Source organism: Lactuca virosa, chromosome 4 (assembly GCF_052849685.1).
Source record: "Lactuca virosa cultivar CGN04683 chromosome 4, Lactuca_virosa_CGN04683_v6, whole genome shotgun sequence".
NCBI lineage: Eukaryota > Viridiplantae > Streptophyta > Magnoliopsida > Asterales > Asteraceae > Lactuca > Lactuca virosa.
Genome location: NC_136429.1, coordinates 453,642,944 through 453,666,022, shown reverse-complemented (window position 1 = coordinate 453,666,022; position 23,079 = coordinate 453,642,944). Strand labels below are relative to the sequence as shown.

The 23,079-nt window shown below is 34.0% G+C and overlaps 1 protein-coding gene across 1 annotated transcript; it reads left to right on the top strand.

Annotated features, from left to right (window-relative positions):
- The first annotated feature begins 19,573 nt into the window (after positions 1-19,573).
- LOC145109133 (putative prolyl 4-hydroxylase 9) lies at positions 19,574-21,490 on the top strand. Its single transcript, XM_079046244.1, has 8 exons — positions 19,574-19,908; positions 20,009-20,122; positions 20,260-20,417; positions 20,506-20,608; positions 20,697-20,792; positions 20,893-20,958; positions 21,042-21,161; positions 21,275-21,490. The coding sequence occupies exons 1-8, from the start codon at positions 19,762-19,764 to the stop codon at positions 21,359-21,361; spliced, it is 891 nt and encodes a 296-aa protein (XP_078902370.1). The 5' UTR covers positions 19,574-19,761; the 3' UTR covers positions 21,362-21,490.
- Positions 21,491-23,079: the final 1,589 nt, after the last annotated feature.

The window sequence follows — 23,079 nt, the reverse complement described above, 5'->3', positions numbered from 1 at the left end:
CTTTGCGGGTTCTTCGACTGCGGTGGTTGAGACTGAGAATGGGCATGGTGATTGTTGGGCTCGAGGTCCATGTGGGTCAGGTTTAAATGGAGTATGGCTTACGAGAAAAATTGAGTTAAGGTCCTGAGGGATGTGACCGATGAGGTGCCAGCTTGAGTCGCAGGACTCAAAAAGGAAGTGGATGTGATGAGCTGTTTGAGGATTGCAGACTGAGTTGAGTGATCGGCCGATGCTTTGTGATGTCATTTTCTATGACGAGGACTATATTATTCCATATTTTCCATATTAGGAGGAAGGGTGAGTGAGCTTCTAATTTTAGAATTTGGAGGTATACCCCGTGGGGTACCAGATATTTGCGGTATTTGCACCAAAGGGTTCTTGGGGTATGACTGCCTTGAGGTAATTCTTATGTTGTAAGAGAGTCATTACAGTGGGGACTGCGAAAGAGGAGGACAAGGATATGCCTTATTTGAGTATAGTAAGGCGTATTCTAGCGATTGTTTCAGGTGATCAGGAGGAGTGTATCGGAAACGACAACCCTCGTTGTCTATGCTGCGTATTGACTGTGAGAGTGAGGTCTCTTGTTTCTATGTCGATTCCTGCAATGGGGTGTTGGTTGAGGATTCAGAGAGGAATTGTATGATAGTCCATTTTTTCCGGATAAAGAGTCGGTGCTATTTTAGGACTGTCAAAATATTTTCTTGTGCAGCTGTATGAGATTCTTCGTAATTGGAGGCAGTCACGTTGGGAAGTTTCTGAGGTCTCCATCTGATATTCGGAATGCATGGAGTTGACTGGTCATTATCTGGAAGGTCATCATGTGTTGCGTGGTACGCTCTAAGATTCGGGTATGGTATATCTGGTGAGCCAGTTTGAAGTTTGGTCTGTTTGGAATGCCAATTAGCGGTAGTTCGAACCCTAAGTGGGGGAGAACTAAGTATTCTGTTGGAAGGATCATCGATATATTCGAGTTGCGGCTTCAAAAAATTGGGTTGTAGGGATCTGCGGTCCGGGTATTTGAGACTTGGGTCTAGTTGTGGTCAAGACGAGGTGCAGAACGAGATGATGCATGTTGTATGTGCACATGAATGAAGGAGCATCTGCACGGAAGGTAGCCGTTGGTCAGGGAGTTTGTTATGGTCAATATTTCTTTCGGGTTCGCCAATGTTCGAGTTATAAAACGGTTGGGTCGTTGAGGTCAAGTTTTGGTTGTTGAAGGATTTGCCAGTTCGACATATAGATTGCTATCTATACTCCAGGAAGGGCAACGGTTGACCTGACAATCAACTTCAGAGTTTGTATGTGGGGTTTTCGATTGGATTTTTGTTCAGTAAATATTGGGAATATGGGCTGCCGTCAATGCATTCTCAATCATTGGTAATGTTCCGTTCTTCATTTTTGAGTTGGAATACTTCAAAGGTTTCAAGCTGTATAAGTTAAAGATCAGTGGTCGTGACAAGATATCGTTAGATTCTGTGATGGTGTATCACGGTGTCCGAGTAAGTTGCCCTAAATTGCTGGATTGTGGGATTATTGTAAGACTCGAGTTTGTTTTGGTGGCAAGTGGATCATCGGATCAACTATCTACCTATCCCAAATGTGAGCCTGTCAGTTCTTTGACGTCAGAGGGGATTGATCAAGAGCGTGGAATTATATTGAGGGAAGGTGCTTGGGACACGACAATCTTCATCAAGGCTGGTAAAATGCTTAATCTGGATGGGTGTGTGCACCTATTAATGTTTGGTCGTGGAGTATTGGTTCAGTACACTCAATATGGTGGTTGTTTGATAATGAGATTGTAGGATGGTTCGGTAATCTGGCAAATTCGAGGATGTAAAAGAGAGTGGATGAATCCAAGTGGGGGTAATCACTTAAGACGGTCGGGGAAAGACTGTGGAACGAGTCCATGGCAAGTAAGGGAGTGTTGTAAGACTAAGAGGTGTCGTAGCATTCACTGGTCAGTATGTAATGCAGAGGGGTTTTAGGCTGGGTAGCCTTGCCTTTTGGGTCTTTGGGAACCTGGTGGTCTGGCCAGGTGTGAGATTGGTGGTCTCAGTTATGGTCGGGAACCGTTATATCTAGGTTTAACGAGGGGTTGTCGTAAATCAGAAGGATTGGGGTTCAATGCACACATAAATTTAAGGATCTCGGGTCATGAGTTGAGTATCGGGTTGGTTATGGGTGATATCTCGAGTTGGGAATTGTAGGTGTTGGGTGAGGCCTTCTTTCGTAAGGATGTGGGTTTAGGACACGAATGCGAAGAGTGTCAGTTCAAGGGTTCGGGGTTAATGGTGGTTTCAATTTTGTTGGTAGATCAGGCCCTTATGTTGAGTTTGGCTCCATCTGTGTAGGGGATAGGCAAGTTGGGATTTCATAATTTCTGATGGATTTCATTGTGAGTGGTCATGAATTCCATCTGATGTATTAGACCTGAGTAGGTCGGTTCATTTGGCTGGAGGAAGACCACAGCATGCAGGGAATTAGTAGGTCATAGGCGACAAAGGTCGGAGGTGATGTGTGACTGCAAATCGGTTTGTAGTATTCGCTTCGAGTAAAGCAAACTTAGTGATTGCGTGTTCAATGTGATTGGTTGAGATAACTCTATGGGATTGAACGGTTGTGGGAGTCGTTTTGACAGATGGGCTAGGACAGCCTTTAGCGATTCAACTTTTGGGTCGGGAGTCGATCTTGTGTTCGGATTTGGTTATAAGCATTGGAAAGTAGCTGCGGCTTATGTTGCGGATATCATTGGATAGTTTCGGTCGAGCATAGTCATTCAATTTGGGGTTAGAGTTGAATCGTCCTGGATTTGGTATTGGAATGGTTCTGTCTGTCGGGAGGTCAGACATATTGTAGAGTTTCAGCTTCCAGGCGGATCGGCAGGTTATTCTTTTAATGTCTGAGGGCAGAGTATTAAGGTTCATTATTTAGATGAGTTTTGATAGCAGTATCGGTGGTTGGTCTTCGGTATGAGGTGGCCCCACCGTTTCTTTTCGATTTCAGTCAAGATCGACTGGTGTGGCAGAAGAAGTCGCAATAAATGTCACACCCCGCTAAAGCGGAAACACGAGGTGTGGCAGTATAAACGGTTTCATAGCAAAAGTTAAAAGACAACACCAACCATAGTATTAAAAATCATTACAAATTTACAATGGGTTTGAACAACTTTTTAAAAGAAATTACAATGAAAATTGAAATACAACACATGCGAATGCTCCTAAAACTGATATGTCCCTAAGTGTCACTTACTCGATGATTCCTGAAAAAGCATGTAAAAAGAGCGTCAACTATAAAAATAGTTGGTGAGTACTCACAGATTTACAAAATCAAGATTTGGTATAAAACTTTCCATAAATACAAGAACATTGCTATAATGAGAAACAAAGTTTATTGCTATAATTAATAAACAAATTTATTGCCGTAATTAATAACAGTTTTGTATGTGTATGAGCAAACAATGAGTTCACAACCAAGCCTATGATGATGCCCTATCAAGATCTATGCTTATCGTTCCATAGATTAATATGGTATCATGCACTCAAGCAATCGGGCGAGTGAGGAGTTGTCAATTCCTAATAGCGCTATCCATAATGACCATTGGTTCAAAGAGTTAATGGTTTGATTAAAATCTAAGGGAAGAGACTTAAGACGATAAGGCCTCATGTTTCAAGATGCATAAACATACATAGCAAGATATAGCAAAATATAGCAATCAAGTTTGATACAAATCAATTTAAATACAACGAACAATAAATAGATTTTCGGACATGCTTTTCCACCCCACAACATTTAAAAACCGAAAATAGGGGAATGCGTGAATACTCACAATGCATTGAGATGATGCAAATGATGCCTTGATCTAAGTTCCACTTGTACCACTACCGAATCCTACAATAATGGTATACGCTAGTGAGTCTCTAGTCGAAATTTAGTGCTAATATACTTACTACTATAATAGAATTATGTCAATATTGTGTCAAAATTTAATATTGATTACAAACATTTTTCTGAAATGGTGAAAATTTATAACTCATGTGATTAAGACAATTTTGGATATTAATTTCCAAAATTTTATAATATTAATTGAGGGTATTTCAACCCATTTAAAGGTGTTTTTAAGCTCCTAAAAATCCAAAATATTATCAAACAGTTTCCAAAAATTGTCTAACTTTTCATTTTCATTCCAAATACAGTAGAGGTCTTCCAGAAATTTTCCCTTGATTTTTTGATGTGATTAACTATTTTTCCAAATTTTTAAGCCTTCATAACAATATAAATTCGTGAAAAATAGTATCCAGATGATTAAAATTCTCAAACTTTTTAAAATACTACCATTGAACATACTTAAGCTAGGAAAAATGTAAAAATGGATTTCTAAACTGTTTAACCCATTTTTAATATTTTTGTGCATTTATTTTAATAAAAATTGAAATAAATAGAAAACAGTTTACAAAATTGCCCAAACTTTTTGTCACATTGTTACTAAACATATAGAAGCTATAAAAAATATAAAATATATTTTTCAATTAGTTTTGCTATTTTTCTTTGTTTTATGCTCTTGAATAATCATTAAATGGAGAATAATTATTAAACAGTTAAAGTAAATAAAAAAAATTTTATACTTCATTTAAAATGTAGATAATCTGAGAAAAATACCAATAATGATTTTTATATAGTGTAATCCAATTTTGTGGATTTAAGTGTATTTAATCTTAGAAAATAGGAGAAAAATAGTATACTGAAGAGAAAAATCATCAAAATTTTTATTTAGTGTTTTAATATAATTTAAGGTCTTCTGTTAAGTTCTCATGAATTTTGGATGAGTACAAATATTTTTCCCATTATTAGTCCATTATAATTACAAAAATCATGGGAAAATAGAAATGTATTATGAAAAATTCTGAAAATATTTTTCTGAGTACTCCACATTAGGTAGGAGCTGCGAAAAGTATTAGATAGACTTTTCAAATTCCTTAAAGTGGTTTTATGATTTATTTGAATTAAAAAAAAATTCAAAACCATAGAAAATAGTAACAAAAATCGATGAAAAATAGTGTAATCCGATTTTGTGGATTTAAGTGTATTTAATCTTAGAAAATAGGAGAAAAATAGTATACTGAATAGAAAAATCATCAAAAATTTTATTTAGTGTTCTAATATAATTTAAGGTCTTCTGTTAAATTCTCATGAAGTTTGGGTGAGTACAAATATTTTTCCCATTATTAGTACATTATAAATACAAAAATCGTGGAAATATAGGAATGCATTATGAAAAATTCGGAAAATATTTTTCTGAGTACTCCACACTAGGTAGGAGTTGCGAAAAGTGATAGATAGACTTTTCAAATTCCTTAAAGTGGTTTTATGATTTATTTGAATTAAACAAAAAGAAAATTCAAAACCATAGAAAATAGTAACAAAAATTGATGAAACTCACTGAGATGTCATCATTCACTTTAGGGGTCATCCACGAATTTACATACGATTTATAGACCTCATAAAGTATTTCATATGAAATATTGCCCTATTTTCTTGCAATAATTATAATAATTCGATAAAAACGATATATTTTCTGAAAATTTGTAGAACATCTCATTTTGTTGAAGGAATTCTGGGAAAAATCGGATTTGATCAGAAAAGTTGTTTTAGATATTTATTTGGGAATAAATCCTTTATAAACCTATTTGAAAGCTTTTTAACAACAAACTTTGATCATCAAGCATCTAAGCTTAAACATCATCACATGCATGTTGGTTCGAAGACCAATCATGAGTTTGAAATGTTAAAAAATCATTTTTTGATAGAAAACATAGGGTGCATGTGGTGATTTTCACCCAAAACTTGTAGAAAGGTGCATTATGTTGATTTTGACTTAGGTTTTGGTCCTTGGATTTCACCATTTACAACATGCATGTTGTTTTTGGGTGAAATCCTACCACCATCATCATCAAAACTGTGAGTTTGTGTGTGTATTATCTTTCATTAGAATGGAGTAGAAGATGGAGAAAATGTAGCAAACTTTGTAAAACTTGAAAGAATAGTGAAGGAAGGTAAAGGATTTTCGTCTCTACCTTTAAGAATAACATCAAATGATGAAGATTTTGTGCTTGAGAAGTGTTCTTGGCTGTATAATTTTCGTGAGTTTAGGGAGAGATTTGAGAGAAATTAGTGGAGTAGGTGTTGAAGTGTGAGAGAGAGTGAAGAGGAGAAGATGGAGTGAGAGGGTGCAGTGAATGATTGAAATTTTTGGGAAGAGGGTGCCTAGGAAAGAGGGGGGGCAAATTTTAAAGAGGAGAGAGCTTCCCTCACTCTTCCATTTATATAAAATTTCAATTATTTTTTTAAAAACACCATATTTTTATAAAATATGCACCTTAATATAGTTTTTACTCATAAAATATTGATTTTTGACTTATAAATTAAGGGTAAATATTAATGACTTAAATTTTTATTTTCCTTGATTATATTTCCTTGAATTTAATTATTTTAAGATAATATTATAAGTTTCATAACTATTTTTATAGAATTCTTGATGTTAAAGTTTATAAAATTTAGGTTTTAGGGCTTTTAGGGTTTTGAGATTTAATAAATCTTTAGATATCGAAATCAATAGAATCTTTGAGACTTCAATTTATCTTATGGTATTATAACTCTTTTATAGTTATAAATAATATTTGTAACTTATTTTATCGGTTTATTGGCATTCTATGTAGTGGTTTCGAGATTCAAGCGAAATTGAGGAATCAAGTATACTAGTCCTAGTTTTCAACTTTGACTTAAGTTTCTATGAGGCTCCAACCAAATTTATACTACTAGGTCAAGTGCATAATGTGTGTATATGATTCATGAAAAGGTGTTCGAGTCAAAGAGTGACCCGAATATGGATAGTCTCTACAGTTAAGTAGTTATAGAATTCACATATCAATGTTAAATCTAAGTACATCATCCATTATTTCTATCTGTTTCCAAGTTTCTACTAGGTTATAACTTAGCTTCGAGTTACTAAGTCTAATATGTGTTGTGCCTATATGTGCAACTAAGTCTAGTCAAATCCAGAACCGACTCGAATTTCGACGGTTGTCACAGTCTCCCCCGGTTGAAAGAATTTCTTCCCGAAATTCAATTCGTGACGAATTCTATTAGAACTCAACCGGATGCAATTGTACAATTGGAGAGGTGGTGACTTGGAGAACTCTTTGATTATTTTGGGTTAATACTCCAAGGGAAGAGCCCAATTCTTTAGTTATAATCAAAGTAATGTTTCCTTAATTCGAGTTCTACAGTCTAGATTGCGAGAAATTAGGATCATGGAAATCATGATCCGACCATGGCGACCTAGTTGAAAAGATTATCTAGTTAGATATTATCTAACTTAAAAGAACGTTATAAGTTTTGCTGAAGCACCAACTGCATTGAGCGTTAAATCCGCATTGATCCTCAAGTCGCATTCTAAATTAGCACTAAGTGTAAATTCGCCGCCTAATAAAGAAGAGATTAGGAATAATTTGTTCACTTCCGGGTTGGCTACTATATCTGGAAAATATATATTCCGAAATAAGAAAGGGTAACACGAATGAAAGGGAAGCGATCGAGGGTAAGTTCCTAAAAAACGTACTAAGGGTAGGCAACGAAGTTTTGGTACATCTCCAATGTAAAGCCTATTTAAGTGTCGTCTACAAAATAAATTACGAAATGATTGAGGATCTCCGAGACTATAATTACTACTACGGTTACTCTTACAATAATAGAACTATATTCGAAGAATATATATATATATATATATATATATATATATATATATATATATATATATATATATATATATTTAGAGAGTCAATGTTGCAAATGGAGGTGATTAAATCACATTGTGTAGATAGCATTTTAAGTGTTTAGAAGTGATAAAAATCTCACTGTTATCAAAATGTGTGTTTAGAAATGATAATTAATCTCACTATTATCAAAATATGTAATAATTCCAAGATAATGAAAATACATGTGTGGCGATCAAACGAAGTAGTAAAATAATATAAAGATTAATTAAGGTTACAGTTTTAAGTCATCAATAAGGGAATTTATACAAAAATATTTTGATTACTTTTTTGAAAAATTGTCTAATTGTCTGAATCAGGACAAATTCAAGCTTACGAGTCAGTATATTGATGAAAACAAGGTTGAGAGTTTAGGAACTTACTAAAAATTACAAAGTACAATGCTATTTTAAGAAAGGTGTAAAAATATCGATCATTGAAAATAGTGCATTCTTAATTTAGTGTTTCTACAAAAACAATCATTTAGAGAATAGATAATAGTAAAATTCAAAACCTTTGATGTATTTAAAGAAAAGAAGAAACATAAGGAAACATATCCTTCACATATATTTTCCGGATATAGAAAAAGTATAAGCATAAGGGTATTCATCTTGTGTATTAATTATAAGGAAACATACAATGAAACTTGCATTTTAAATCAAGTTTCCGAATTTAGAACGAAAGAGCAAATGTAAATAAGGATCACTTGTTTATAGTAGATTTCAAAATAAAAACAAGATGTATATGATAAAAGGCGTAATTAAATATATCAAAGTTGACTAAATCAAAATTATGTCTCACGACTATACACGTATTAATCGCTCAAAACGAAAGGGTAGACTTCTAGTCTTTATGTGTACGAACATGATACCACGAGAAGCAAAATAGACAGAAACAAAGTTAGACAATGTATTATGTTACTATCATGGGCGTGCGAGATCTAAAATTAGAAGGAGAGCGAGAAATCAAGTTCGGGGGAAAGAAAAAGGAAAATAGCGACGGCAATGATTGCTATTGTTAAAATTATAAGAACAATACCTATAGGTAGATTTAAATCCAGGTTGAGATATATTTCAAACTTAAATATTTGATGTATGTTGATGATTAAATAGACATGTGGGAGTTTTAAAGTGTTTCCTAAATATTTATGAGTTATCTATTAAGTTAAACTCCATTTGTGAATAAGAAGAAACACTAAAACTTGTAATTGAAAAATCTGACAGCTTTGACCTTTTAGACTGAAGTTCAACCGTAGTTAAAACGGATAAGGTAAAGAATCAATATATTTAGAAGATTAATTATACATTGTTGAGAGTGAATCACTAGAAATTTAACATTGAACACTATGTTTTGCAATGCAGTAAAAATCTAGAAACTTTATAGATTATACAAATAATTTTAAATAAAATATACAAATATGGTAAGTTTTAAAATGTAGGCATTAGTGATGTCTTGTAAACAAATTCTGAAGTGAAAGGTTCTAAAAATACCATGTTGGGTTTTAAGAAAACACATTTAAGTAAAGTACAATGCCTAAATGAGAAAGTGGCCAAAAGAGCCAAAACAAAACTGGTTTGAAAGATCCGATGAAACTTATTCATATAATATGAACTTCAATGTCATATGTTTAAGTTTTATAGCATAGAGTTTAAACACTTTTATAAAAGAAAATGTTTCTATGTTTTTCGAAAACATGTCAAAATGGTAAGCAAGGTTGAAAATGGTTTATATGCCCTTAAAAGCACATCTATCCATTGCAATGTATTTGAAATGAAGTTGAAATAGCAAGGTTAAAACCAATATTGGTTAAATTGAGTTTTGAAGAAAAGTGTTATGTTAAAGCAAGTTGTCAAAAGATTTTAGTGAGTTAAATAAAATCGATGAAGTGAAATATCTTTTTGATGGAAGATTAAGAAGGAACAGGTAGATTAGTGTAGCTGAGCGTACCTAAATACTAAGGCGAGTAACGATGTCTTTTCCCCAAAATAAAGGACAAGAAAAATTGTTTGTAAAACGTTTTTAAGTGTCAATGAAATTTCCGACCTTTTATAGAGGTCAAAGGGATATCCTATATTAAGTTTTAAGCTCAAGGTGGAAACAACCTAAAGCTAAATTCGTAGCGTAGTAGAGAAGTCTCACGTATGGGTTAAACCTCCGTGTCTCCTCGTGAGTCGAACCCGGAATGTCTGCCAATGGTATCCAAGTGATTACTTAGTGAAGATTCATCTACCTCCTTACGTGATGCTCTAATTTTCATCTGTGTCGGTATCGGAACGCTTTCCTAGGTGTAACTATAGTACGAAGACGATGAAGAGGTATTGAGGAATAATTGGAATAGGTTTCGGCTTAAGATTATTACTAGTGTATATCTAGCTACTAACCTTACATCTAAAGTCAACAGCTACCGAGGAATACTTATTCTCAGTACTAAGTGCATTGCTCCTAGAGTGGCTAGTGACAGAACCTAAGTGGTTAACCTAGCACTTGATAAGGGATAAGATTATTTCTAAATAAGGCATTGTTATAAATGTGGACTTAGTTTCTAAGTGTATCTAGATGAATGCCTATAATATGCAATGCCCGTACGCACACCGAAAATTTTTTGTTTTTCAAAAGTTTAAGTTGAAAATTGTTTTGAACATAATTCTACTATAATCGTTTCCAGCCTCACATTAACTTTCCTTAATTAAGCATAGTTGGCCAGACTATACTTAATTAAAGTCTAATAATGTGTACTCAAATTAGTTATACCAGTAGTATGTTCAGTATTTTAAAATTGTTTTGAAAATTTTTGGCTATAGTTGTGGTTCTCCAAAGGAAAACCGGTATTCTCTATAACCTTCGGCTCTGATACCATTTCTGTCACACCCCGCTAAAGCGGAAACACGAGGCGTGGCAGTATACAGGGTTTCATACCAAAAGTTAAAAGACAACACCAACCCCAGTATTAAAAATCATTACAAATTTACAATGGGTTTGAACAAATTTTTAAAAGAAATTACAATGAAAATTGAAATACAACACATGTGAATGCTCCTAAAACTGATATGTCCCTAAGTGTCACTTACTCGAGGATTCATGAAAAAGCATGTAAAAAGAGCGTCAACTATAAAAATAGTTGGTGAGTACTCACAGATTTACAAAATCAAGATTTGGTATAAAACTTTCCATAAATACAAGAACATTGCTATAATGCGAAACAAAGTTTATTGCTATAATTAATAAACAAATTTATTGTCGTAATTAATAACAATTTTGTATGTGTATGAGCAAACAATGAGTTCACAACCAAGCCTATGACTGATGCCCTATCAAGATCTATGCTTATCGTTCCATAGATTAATATGGTATCATGCACTCAAGCAATCGGGCGAGTGAGGAGTTGTCAATTCCTAATAGCGCTATCCATAATGACCATTGGTTCAAAGAGTTAATGGTTTGATTAAAATCTAAGGGAAGGGACTTAAGACGATAAGGCCTCATGTTTCAAGATGCATAAACATACATAGCAAGATATAGCAAAATATAGCAATCAAGTTTGATACAAATCAATTTAAATACAACGAACAATAAATAGATTTTCGGACATGCTTTTCCACCCCACAACATTTAAAAACCGAAAATAGGGGAATGCGTGAATACTCACAATGCATTGAGATGATGCAAATGATGCCCTGATCTAAGTTCCACTTGTACCACTACCGAATCCTACAATAATGGTATACGCTAGTGAGTCTCTAGTCGAAATTTAGTGCTAATATACTTACTACTACAATAGATTATGCTAATATTGTGTCAAAATTTAATATTGATAAGTTACAAACATTTTTCTGAAATGATGAAAATTTATAACTCATGTGATTAAGACAATTTTGGATATTAATTTTCAGATTTTTATAATATTAATTGAGGGTATTTCAACCTTTTTAAAGGTGTTTTTAAGCTCCTAAAAATCCAAAATATTATCAAACAGTTTCCAAAAATTGTCTAACTTTGCATATTCATTCCAAATACAGTAGAGGTCTTGTAGAAATTTTCCCTTGAATTTTTGATGTGATTAACTATTTTTCCAAATTTTTAAGCCTTCATAACAATATAAATTCGTGAAAAATAGTATCCAGATGATTAAAATTCTCAAACTTTTTATAATACTGCCATTGAACATACTTAAGCTAGGAAAAATATAAAAATGGATTTCTAAACTGTTTAACCCATTTTTAATATTTTTGTGCATTTATTTTAATAAAAATTGAAATAAATAGAAAACAGTTTACAAAACTGCCCAAACTTTTTGTCACATTGTTACTAAACATATAGAACCTGTGAAAAATATAAAATATATTTTTCAATTAGTTTTGTTATTTTTCTTTGTTTTATGCTCTTGAATAATCATTAAATGGAGAATAGATATTAAACAGTTAAAATAAACTAACAAAAATTTTGTATACTTCACTTAAAATGTAAATAATCTGAGAAAAATATCAATAGTGATTTTTATATAGTGTAATCCAATTTTGTGGATTTAAGTGTATTTAATCTTAGAAAATAGGAGAAAAATAGTATATTGAAGAGAAAAATCATCAAAATTTTTATTTAGTGTTCTAATATAATTTAAGGTCTTCTGTTAAATTCTCATGAATTTTGGATGAGTACAAATATTTTTCCCATTATTAGTCCATTATAATTACAAAAATCGTGGAAAATAGAAATGCATTATGAAAAATTCTGAAAATATTTTTCTGAGTACTCCACATTAGGTAGGAGCTGCGAAAAGCATTAGATAGACTTTTCAAATTCCTTAAAGTGGTTTTATGATTTATTTGAATTAAAAAAAATTCAAAACCATAGAAAATAGTAACAAAAATCGATGAAACTCACTGAGATGTCATCATTCACTTTAGGGGTCATCCACGAATTTACCTATGATTTATAGACCTCAGAAAATATTTTATATGAATTATTGCCCTATTTTCTTGCAATAATTATAATAATTCGATAAAAATGAATTATTTTCTGAAAATTTGTAGAACATCTCATTTTCTTGATGGAATTCTGGGAAAAATCGGATTTGATCAGAAAAGTTGTTTTTGATATTTATTAGGGAATAAATCCTTTATAAACCTATTTGAAAGCTTTTTAACAACAAACTTTGATCATCAAGCATCTAAGCTTAAAGATCATCACATGCATGCTGGTTTGAAGACCAATCATGAGTTTGAAATGTTAAAAAAATCATTTTTGATAGAAAACATAGGGTGCATGTGGTGATTTTCACCCAAAACTTGTAGAAAGGTGCATTATGTTGATTTTGACTTAGGTTTTGGTCCTTGGATTTCACCATTTACAACATGCATGTTGTTTTTGGGTGAAATCCTACCACCATCATCATCAAAAACCGTGAGTTTGTGTGTGTATTTTTATGTGTTCATGATCTTTCATTAGAATGGAGTAGAAGATGGAGAAAATGTAGCAAACTTTGTAAAACTTGAAAGAAAAGTGAAGGAAAGTAAAGGATTTTCGTGTCTACCTTTAAGAATAACATCAAATGATGAAGATTTTGTGCTTGAGAAGTGTTCTTGGCTGTATAATTTTCGTGAGTTTAGGGAGAGATTTGAGAGAAAATGAGTGGAGTAGGTGTTGAAGTGTGAGAGAGAGTGAAGAGGAGAAGATGAAGTGTGAGGGTGAAGTGAATGATTGAAATTTTTGGGAAGAGGGTGCCTAGGAAAGAGGGGGGGGGGCGAATTTTGAAGAGGAGAGAGGTTCCCTCAGTCTTCTATTTTTATAAAATTCCAATTATTTTATAAAAACACCATATTTTTATAAAATATGCACCTTAATATAGTTTTTACTCATAAAATATTGATTTTTGACTTATAAATTAAGGGTAAATATTAATGACTTAAAATTTTATTTTCCTTGATTATATTTCCTTGAATTTAATTATTTAAATATAATATTACAAGTTTCATAACTATTTTTATAGAATTCTTGATGTTAAAGTATATAAAATTTAGGTTTTACGGCTTTTAGGGTTTTGAGATTTAATAAATCTTTAGATATCAAAATCAATAGAATCTTTGAGACTTCAATTTATCTTATGGTATTATAACTATTTTATAGTTATAAATAATATTTGTAACTTATTTTATCGGTTTATCTGTAACCTTCCTTAAGTATTCCCAGCAGATCATCTTGGAAATACCACTCGCGCAGCAAGTCAAGTTCAAGCACAGAGGCTAGGGACAGATACGGTTAGTCTATCAATGTTAAGTGCACACGCGAGGGTGGTATATAATTAAGATTCTACTAACTTAGGATGTGTGTTTCTGCCCTATCTGCTGTTCCTTGTCTGGTTGTGGACCTGGGGCATAGCCACACATCCGACCGTCTTGTCAATCTTAATTATATACGACTTGTGTATACGGGACAATGATAGATGAACCAGGTATGAGTCCTACCACGAACTTCAGGACAAAGGCTGCTCAGGACCTCAAAGAGGGCATTCTACCAGTTGGATGAACATGGTTAAGCAAGCTAAACCTACACACCCTTCACAGATCAGAACAGCAGATACATCAGTGATGATCCGCTGAATCACCCAGCGAGGGTCTGAATTCACTGGAGAACATGAGGGTTTTATGAAACCCAAGTACCCTATCGATCCTAGAGAGGTGTCTATCCGATGAGACACTTGTGATACCCCACATCTATTTCCAAGTTCATGATTCATATTCAGTGTCTGAATTTCAGGACGAAATTCCCTCTAACGGGGGGATGATGTGACAACCCGAAATTTTTTTCCTTATAAGTCCAGCCATTCAATTCAACCGAGTGTCAGACCCGTTTCTGCTATCTTTTAGCATTGTTTAAAGTCTGTTTAAGGGTTCAAAACTCAGTACAATCAAGCTATGGGCTCAGGGAAGTGCCAGCTAAAGTTCTTCGCGTTGAAATCGAGCCGAACACTCCATCCAAGGGAGTGTACGGCCGTACACCCATGTTGACCGTACACTCTCCCCCATAAGTAGAGGATCCCTACATTGCTAGCCATTTCTTCAACTCCCAAGTCTAGAAATTGGATTTCTCTCTCAACTATCATCAAGTTCTTCATCCAAATCCTCCAAAAATCGTAAGTGATCCTTCTACCCTTCTTGATATCTTCCTTGGTGTTGTAAACATCTCTTGATTCATCCATGAAAACATCCTTTTTATGTTAGATCTTCAAGATCTTCATCTTTCACCAAGAACACACACTTGTTCTTGGTGGCCGTGAACACCCTTTTTGAGCCTCCAAATTGTAAGTATCCTTTCCTTATGCTTAGTACACATTACGAACTCTTGTTAAACACCCTCAAATCGACCATTTAGCTGGAACAAAACGATTGTACGGCCGTACACCCTTGTATGGCCGTACACACCTCAAAACACCCCAAAAGGGCCTCCAAAGTGAGAACCTAGTTCATATTCTTGATGAGCAATAGACCCTCAAGCTTCCCCATTGTTCAAAGACCCTCTTTTGCATATTCCTTCTATGGGTGTACGGCCGTACACTCCATGGCCATACACTCATGGCCATACACACACCTTGACCGTACTCCCCTGGCCGTACACTCTCTTGTATGGCCGTAGACCCCTTTTAGTCAATCACATGTGATTGTAACCCTTAGTTTCAAGTGTTTCCTAGTCCCTAAGGGTGTTTCCTTGCATGTTAGTTGTCCAAAACACTAACTACATGCCTATATATGCCATTATATGTCATTTGGGACTCGTTTGTGTCTCGGGAATTCATTCGTGGAACTTTTCATCCTTACGCAAACTTTCAATCGAATCAAACACATAACGTGAGTTCATACCCCTATATTTTTCCGAATTTTTAATGTTTTCAGGGGGGGGGGGGGGGAATACAAGTAAAAGCACAAGTAATCTTGTGTTCAAAAATATTATTTTGTTTAATATATTTTCCATCATTAGTATACATCGAAGGTAGAAATCAGTTTTACAAAACGTATTAGGATTCAAACCTTGCAAAAGCAGTTTTCAGAACTAAGGAAACAAACTTATGAATTATGAAATAAAAGATATTATTTTATAAGGATTCATGTTAATAACAAAAAGGGTTTTCATAGTATTATTCGTGAATTCGTTGAGAGAGCCAGCAGTGTGAGACGCCTTGTAACCAGAGTCTCCTGAGAGGGAGAGCGTGAGTTTGTGTATAGATCTATACGGGCGTGACAAACCCGCACCCTGACTATTAGCTACAGTCAACCTAAGGGTGACAAACATCATTTTTATCGACGTACGTCCGAGTACGTCGTATTGTTGATCGTCCATAGTATGGTTATAAGAATCCACAGGTGAAACAACGACTCATTCACATAATAATACACCTAACAATCAGTCATCAAGGATTAATAACTATGTGATAACTTAGTATATACACTAGGGTAATATGAAATTAACATCCGACTTGCAGTGGGATGTGTGATCTCCGCCTCATTTCCTGTTCCTTGTTTGGTTGTGGGCTTAGGGCAGAATCACCCAGTCGACTGTTTGTTCGATCTATATTTCTATAACTCGTATGTACTAAGTAATCACAGGAGGGTATTAACAACACTTTCAGGATATAGGACTCTACGTTTTCAACTAGTTTTATTTATGTAATAAGACTAATCTACACTACTAGAGGTAGCCAGGGTTTTCAAAAAGAACAATGCTTAAACAATATAAGTATGGTAGAAACTTGTACTTTTCGATTTAGAACGGATAATTCAATAACTTACACTTAGGGAAAATATAGGATTTTGTAGAGTAAACATCAGTATTTTATAAACAGGTGGTTTATTATTCAACTAACGAATATTCATATTAATTCCATGACTCCTTAGTTTATGCATCCGAGTTACATATGAAGAATACCCGATAGACTGTGAAATGTGTGGTTTCCGCCTCATTCCCTATTCCTTGTTTGGTTGTGGGTCTAGGGCAGATCCACACAATTAACTGTCTATTCGATATTGGTTTATGCGTAACTAGTATGAACTAAGAAGTCATAGAAGGAATGGGTTAATCATGCTTTTCATAAGAAAATAATGGATTTTATTGAGGAACACTTTCAATGGATATCAAAGAATCAATACAGTTAACTTTGTAAGTACCTAGTGAATACTTCAGGATTATGTACATGAGGATCCGACAACCAGTGGAATGCGTGGCATCCGCCTCATTTCCTGTTCCTTGTTTGGTTGTGGGCTTGGGGCAGAACCACACAATCGATTGTTTGTTCGATCTGGATTGTATATGATTTGTATACACTAAGTACTCGCAAGAGGAACTGGTAAGAATCACTTTTACTTAAGGTTTATACATTCATTATATCAGAAAATATAAGGTTTTCTGGAGAAAGATAACGCGCTTTTCAAAGGATCAAAGATTAGTTTTTCCAAAACAAAATGCTTATGAACTCACCAGCGTTATGCTGATACTCTTTCAAAACCTACTTGTATTCTCAGGACATTAGTAGACAGGTACACGTCCGGATTCAAGAAGATGGAGCATCGTAGCTCGAGTCTTTACTTGTTATTTACTTTTGGAGTCAATCATGTATGATTCAAACGTAATGTAAACACTAAACTATTAATACAATGCTTGTTGTTGCTTTGATTACTATTATTCAATTGTTGTGATACTGTACATGACGTCCTTCGCCCCCGAACGTTTCCGCCGTTCCGGTTTGGGGGTGTGACTGCATGCCATCAAAATCGTGTGGTTGGTGGTACCGGGCACGACCCACGTCCACCCCGACATATATATATATATATATATATATATATATATATATATATATATATATATATATATATATATATATATATATATATATATATATATATATATATATAGGTACTTACCTATGTCAGGCCCGTCATTGACATTTCGTAGGCATTGTGGGAAAATCAAACTGATGCCCCATAATTTTAGTTTTGTAAAAGATTATTAAGTTATTTTGCTACTGTTAAATTCAAAATTTAAAAATGTTAACAAACATCTCATAAATTCACTACCAAAATATCATGTCTTCACTAATTAGTTATAAGTTGTAACTATTACAAACAAATTTTCAAAAAAAAAGAAAAAGATAAAAAGTCAGCGGATTACTATTTTCTCAACATCAATCTTCTAGTATTTTTATAAAAAATTCATTTTTTACACTTTCATAATCAATATTATCAAGAAATTCGTTCTCAATTGAAATTAAGCCGCAACGTTTAATCTCTCTTGAGAGATGGTCGAGCACAAATAAGATTTTAAAAAGCTTTTTTCGGTTGATGCAACTATAATGAGAATAATCAAAAATATTTTGTATGATAGACAAGAAAATTGATAGATGTTTTTTTTAAGAAATTTAGTATTGGGTTAACTGTATTATGTTCAAGTGGTAAATGTTTTTGTAACAATTCAAGTTTGTTGAATAAATCACCAACATTGATGTCTGAGATATGACCATTTTATAACCTCTTTGCAAGATTTTTGCAACTTTCCTTTAACTCACTAGTATTTGGTGATTTCAACTTTTCTATTATGAATAAGAAACCAAAAATATCTTCATATTGTTTGTATTGTTCGAACCTTTCATACAACAAACCAATAACTTGATTAACTATGTACACAAAATACTGAATCATGAATGACTCATGAGGTGAAAGTTCATGTATTTGTTCTGATGACCCAACATCATTGTCATAAGAATCTATTTTTTTAAAATTAATCTTTTATTATTTTTGTCAACAAACACCGTATCAATTCTTAAATCAAAAGTTATAGCTCTCGCACAATCCCAAGCCTTGTCAAATTCATTTTCTCAATAGTTGTTAAAAAACTCAAAAATTGCTCCCACGCTACTCTTTGTCTCATCAATACACATAGTCTTAGAATGAATTTGTTTGCTCAAGTTGTTTACTTAAACCAATATATGATACTATATAACCAAAGCAACTATAAAGACAAATTTGCCAAGTTGATACACAGTTAAACAAGTAGCCTCACTTTTGATCTTTACTTATATGTCTTTTCATCAACAAGTTTATATAGAGCTTTTACTATTTTAAGAGCTTGAGTCACTATTGTTTTCACACTTCAATTCTATTTTCTCACCTTACAGTTGACAACGATTTTAGAAATAAATTTGTATTTTTCTTTGGATATAGATACTTCCCTTAGATTTGTGATAAATTTTAGAAATTATGATCAAATTTTGATTTTTCAAATTTCTTTGATAATTTGATAAGTAAAATGACTTCAAGATTGCAAATAAATATTACATTGTATATATAAGTAACCGACACGACTGCTTTTCTATAATAATAGCACATAAAAATGTGTTTTTATAAAAATACAAACATCATAAATATATATACATTTGTCCCAAAATTCAGATGCCCTTAAAATCGGAGGCCCCATACAACTGCACCGCTTGCACACCAGGGCCTATGTGCTTGTAGTTTTTGGTTACATATTTGAAGAAATAAAATTTCTTACGAGATTGGTAAACAAGATAAGTTTGAAACGCAAAATAGTAATTTTATTTGGTTTTATTATGCATTTTTCAAGATGATATTTATGATTAGAAAGATAATTCGTTCTCATTCGATCTAATTGGTAATTCCGATATTTATGATTCGGGTCGGGTTCTCATTCGACCCGACTATGCCTCCATCCCAATTTCTTCGCTAATCGCCTCTAGTATGAGTATCCACGGTCCATGTCTGCCCAAATTTCAATTCGTTTCAACATCGTTTCTCCAAATATAGCAAGAATTCCCGCCGCTTACAAAGTCAATTCTTCCAGCTACATTTGATTTGATTGCGCCTTCCCGTGATTATTGATCATCAATCATAGCAATCACTGTACACTTTCGAGTTTACTTCACCGGAAAACGATCCGATCGCCACCGGGAAAGATGAAAACCAGAGGCAAAATAGGCGGCGGAGGTGGATTAATCGGTGGGTGGTCTAGTCTCGGTAGTCTCGGTTTACCTGCCGTATTTCTCTTATGCATCTTCTTCTTCTTCTTGGGATTCTTCGGTTCTTCTCTATTCTCTCAACAGGTTCCTCTTTTGTCTCCCCTAATTTTACATTTTCGAAGCTGTAATCGGATTCATTGTATCTGTAATTATGCTAATTGTAAAGTAAACCATTGACTAACAGGTTGAAACTGAATCTAGTTTACACCCAAAACCTAGGATCCTTAGTGAGAAAGGATACGATCCGTTGCCTCAAGGCGATTCGGGTGATGATTTCTTCACCACTATTCCTTTTCAGGTGCTTTTCTCTTGTTTCATTGTTCAAAGTTTAGCTTAATTGAAGCTATTCCAAATATCTGCCATGATAAAAGTCGTCAAATCGGGACATTTGACATTTCTGTGCAATTTTGATCGTGTGATTCATATTATTGTTAGATTTTAAGCTGGAAACCTCGAGCACTATACTTTCCTGATTTCGCAACCCCACAACAATGTGAAAGCATAATCAAAATGGCTAAAGTAAAACTCGCTCCTTCAACATTGGCTTTACGCAAAGGAGAAACAGCTGAAAACACAAAAGGAATTAGAACAAGGTATGCATAAATTGATAAAAGTCAAGAACAATAAGAATTCTCTTGGTTTTCTTATAGAATTATCTCTCTAATCTTTTTTCAAAACCAGTTCTGGCATGTTCATAAGTTCATCTGAAGATAAAACAGGGATCTTGGATCTCATTGAGAAGAAACTCGAAAAGGCTACAATGATTCCAAGAAGTCATGGGGAGGTTTTCATTCATTACCCATTACTCATTACTCATTACAATTTAGAAAGTTTCATATCAATTTGATACAAAAATTTGGTTTATTTTTCAGTCATTCAATGTTCTAAGGTATGAAATCGGACAGAGGTATAATTCACATTATGATGCTTTCAACCCCACTGAGTATGGCCCACAGAAAAGCCAACGGGTAGGTGACTTAAAATACAAATTAATGAAATTTGTTAAATAGTTATTACTGGTAAAATTAGGGTTCTATTAAGGTATTAAGTATGTTTTCTTGTTTATAGATTGCTTCTTTCTTGCTGTATTTATCTGATGTGGAAGAAGGTGGAGAAACAATGTTTCCATTTGAAGTAAGTTCCATGATTTAATCTAACAATTCAATAAGAATTTGTTAAATAATTATTGATTATATTGATCTAATAATAATACACAGAATGGTGAAAACGCGGATACAAATTATGATTTCAGAAAATGTATTGGGTTAAAAGTAAAACCACGAAAGGGTGATGGGCTTTTATTTTATTCTTTATACCCAAATGGTACTATCGATCCTGTGAGTTCATTTCTTTTATATACTAAAAAATTGGATAAAATATATTTATCTATGTTGTGGTAATTTCTTTTTCTTGAAGTTTGTTAAACTTGAATGGTTGATGATGGATGCAGACATCGTTACATGGGAGTTGTGCTGTGATTAAAGGCCAAAAATGGGTGGCTACAAAATGGCTTCGAAATGAAGAAGAATATGATTAGTTTAATTTGAACACCTTTTTAATATGAGCTTTTACCACTTCTCTGTTAATCTCTCAACATATATATAAATGTACATTTTTAATGTATTACTTTTAAGTTATCTGAAAGCTTGATTGGTATCTTGAATTAGTGGAGGATATAATTTTGAGATTATAGAGTTATCGTCTGAGTGTATACATATATGTATTATTGTCTTTTTGGTATTGTACTTTTTCTTTTGTCAAAGATTTCAATTATGATTACTTGAGATGTTATAAGGTTAAAGTAATCAACATGAAGAAAAAATTATAAAATTTAAACGACCTTCACTAACAAAATAGCTCAAATATAATGGTTTTTCTGTATATGCCAAAATATAAGAAAATACGATATAGTTCCATTGTTTTATCGACTATTTATAATTTATAATTTATAATTATATTAATTGTTTGTTCCTTAAGTAACAGTAGTGTCTTGCTATTGGTCCAAAATATTTGTTTTTTATTTTTTTTATCAATGACTGAATGGGGCGATTTTTTTTCTTTTTTTTTTTAAAAAAAATAATCTTTTGACCGGTCAGTGGCTGTGACACATCTACAACTAGAACGATCTACAATTACGTGTCTTCCACCGCCACTGTACGCCAATAACAATGTCATATGTGTCACCTACTCAAATACAAAGTACTCCTCGATGCTTACTCTACCCTCTGCTCCCCCCATCGCCAACCTTCTACCCTATGCATACATACAAGCTTCCTCCAACCTTCTTCTACCCTCTGCTCCCTACACCGCTGCCCTAGAAACAACCTGCTTCGTCGGATTCTGCTGAAACCCTTTCAAGTCACCACCATCTTCTCCAATAGCATCCGATCTACTTCTCACCGCCTTACTCTTGCTAATTCTATGAATTGGTTAACCTTTGGCTCACCTTCTGGATTCCACCGGGGTTAATCCATCCACCGACTCCACCACCTCTATTTTTCTCTGGTACCGCCACCGGCCATCCCTATTCATCCACACTAACCAACAAAAGTGTATCGGGAGTTTCCGACGATTGCGACGGTAGCGCTATAGCACAGGATCCTCAGATATCGTTCTACTTGCTTCTTTCTTCTCCTAATTTGTTGGCTAATCGTGGCGTTCACATCTTCCCAGGGGTCTCTCGATAATTGACTCTTCGATTTTCCGTCTCCTCCTTTTCGTTGTCTTCTTGGTATGCTCTCAATTCCTACCGCTAATCGGTCCTTTATTTTTCGTTTTCTCTGATGGAGCCGATTTAGCATCGCCATTTACATTCGATGGCGAAGTCCAGCTGCTGAATAGATGGTTTGAAGGTTGGTCTCTGCAACCAACGTATCCAACGAGTGTGGGCTCAAAAGAAACCGACCTTAGTAAGCCTACTTCACTTCGATTTCAAACCTTTCGCGTCCATTGCTATTAGAAACCTAACTCTATTATCGTTTCTTCCCTATATTTTGCATTCTCTTTGGGATTTTGTTATGAGATATCTACCTGCAAATATGGCGACTTAAATGACCAAAAAATGAAAGGTTTGTCTCACCAATCACCTTTGTAAGTTGGCGTGATGTCTATTTGTCATACATCTTAGTGTACTTTGTTTTTGAGCATCAGTTTGTAGCAGATGGAAGAAGAGTATGATGAATGTCATGGCTTGGCTACGCCCAGAAGTAGCTACCTCAGAGGCTAGATATGGTATAAGGTACCTGAAGACATGGA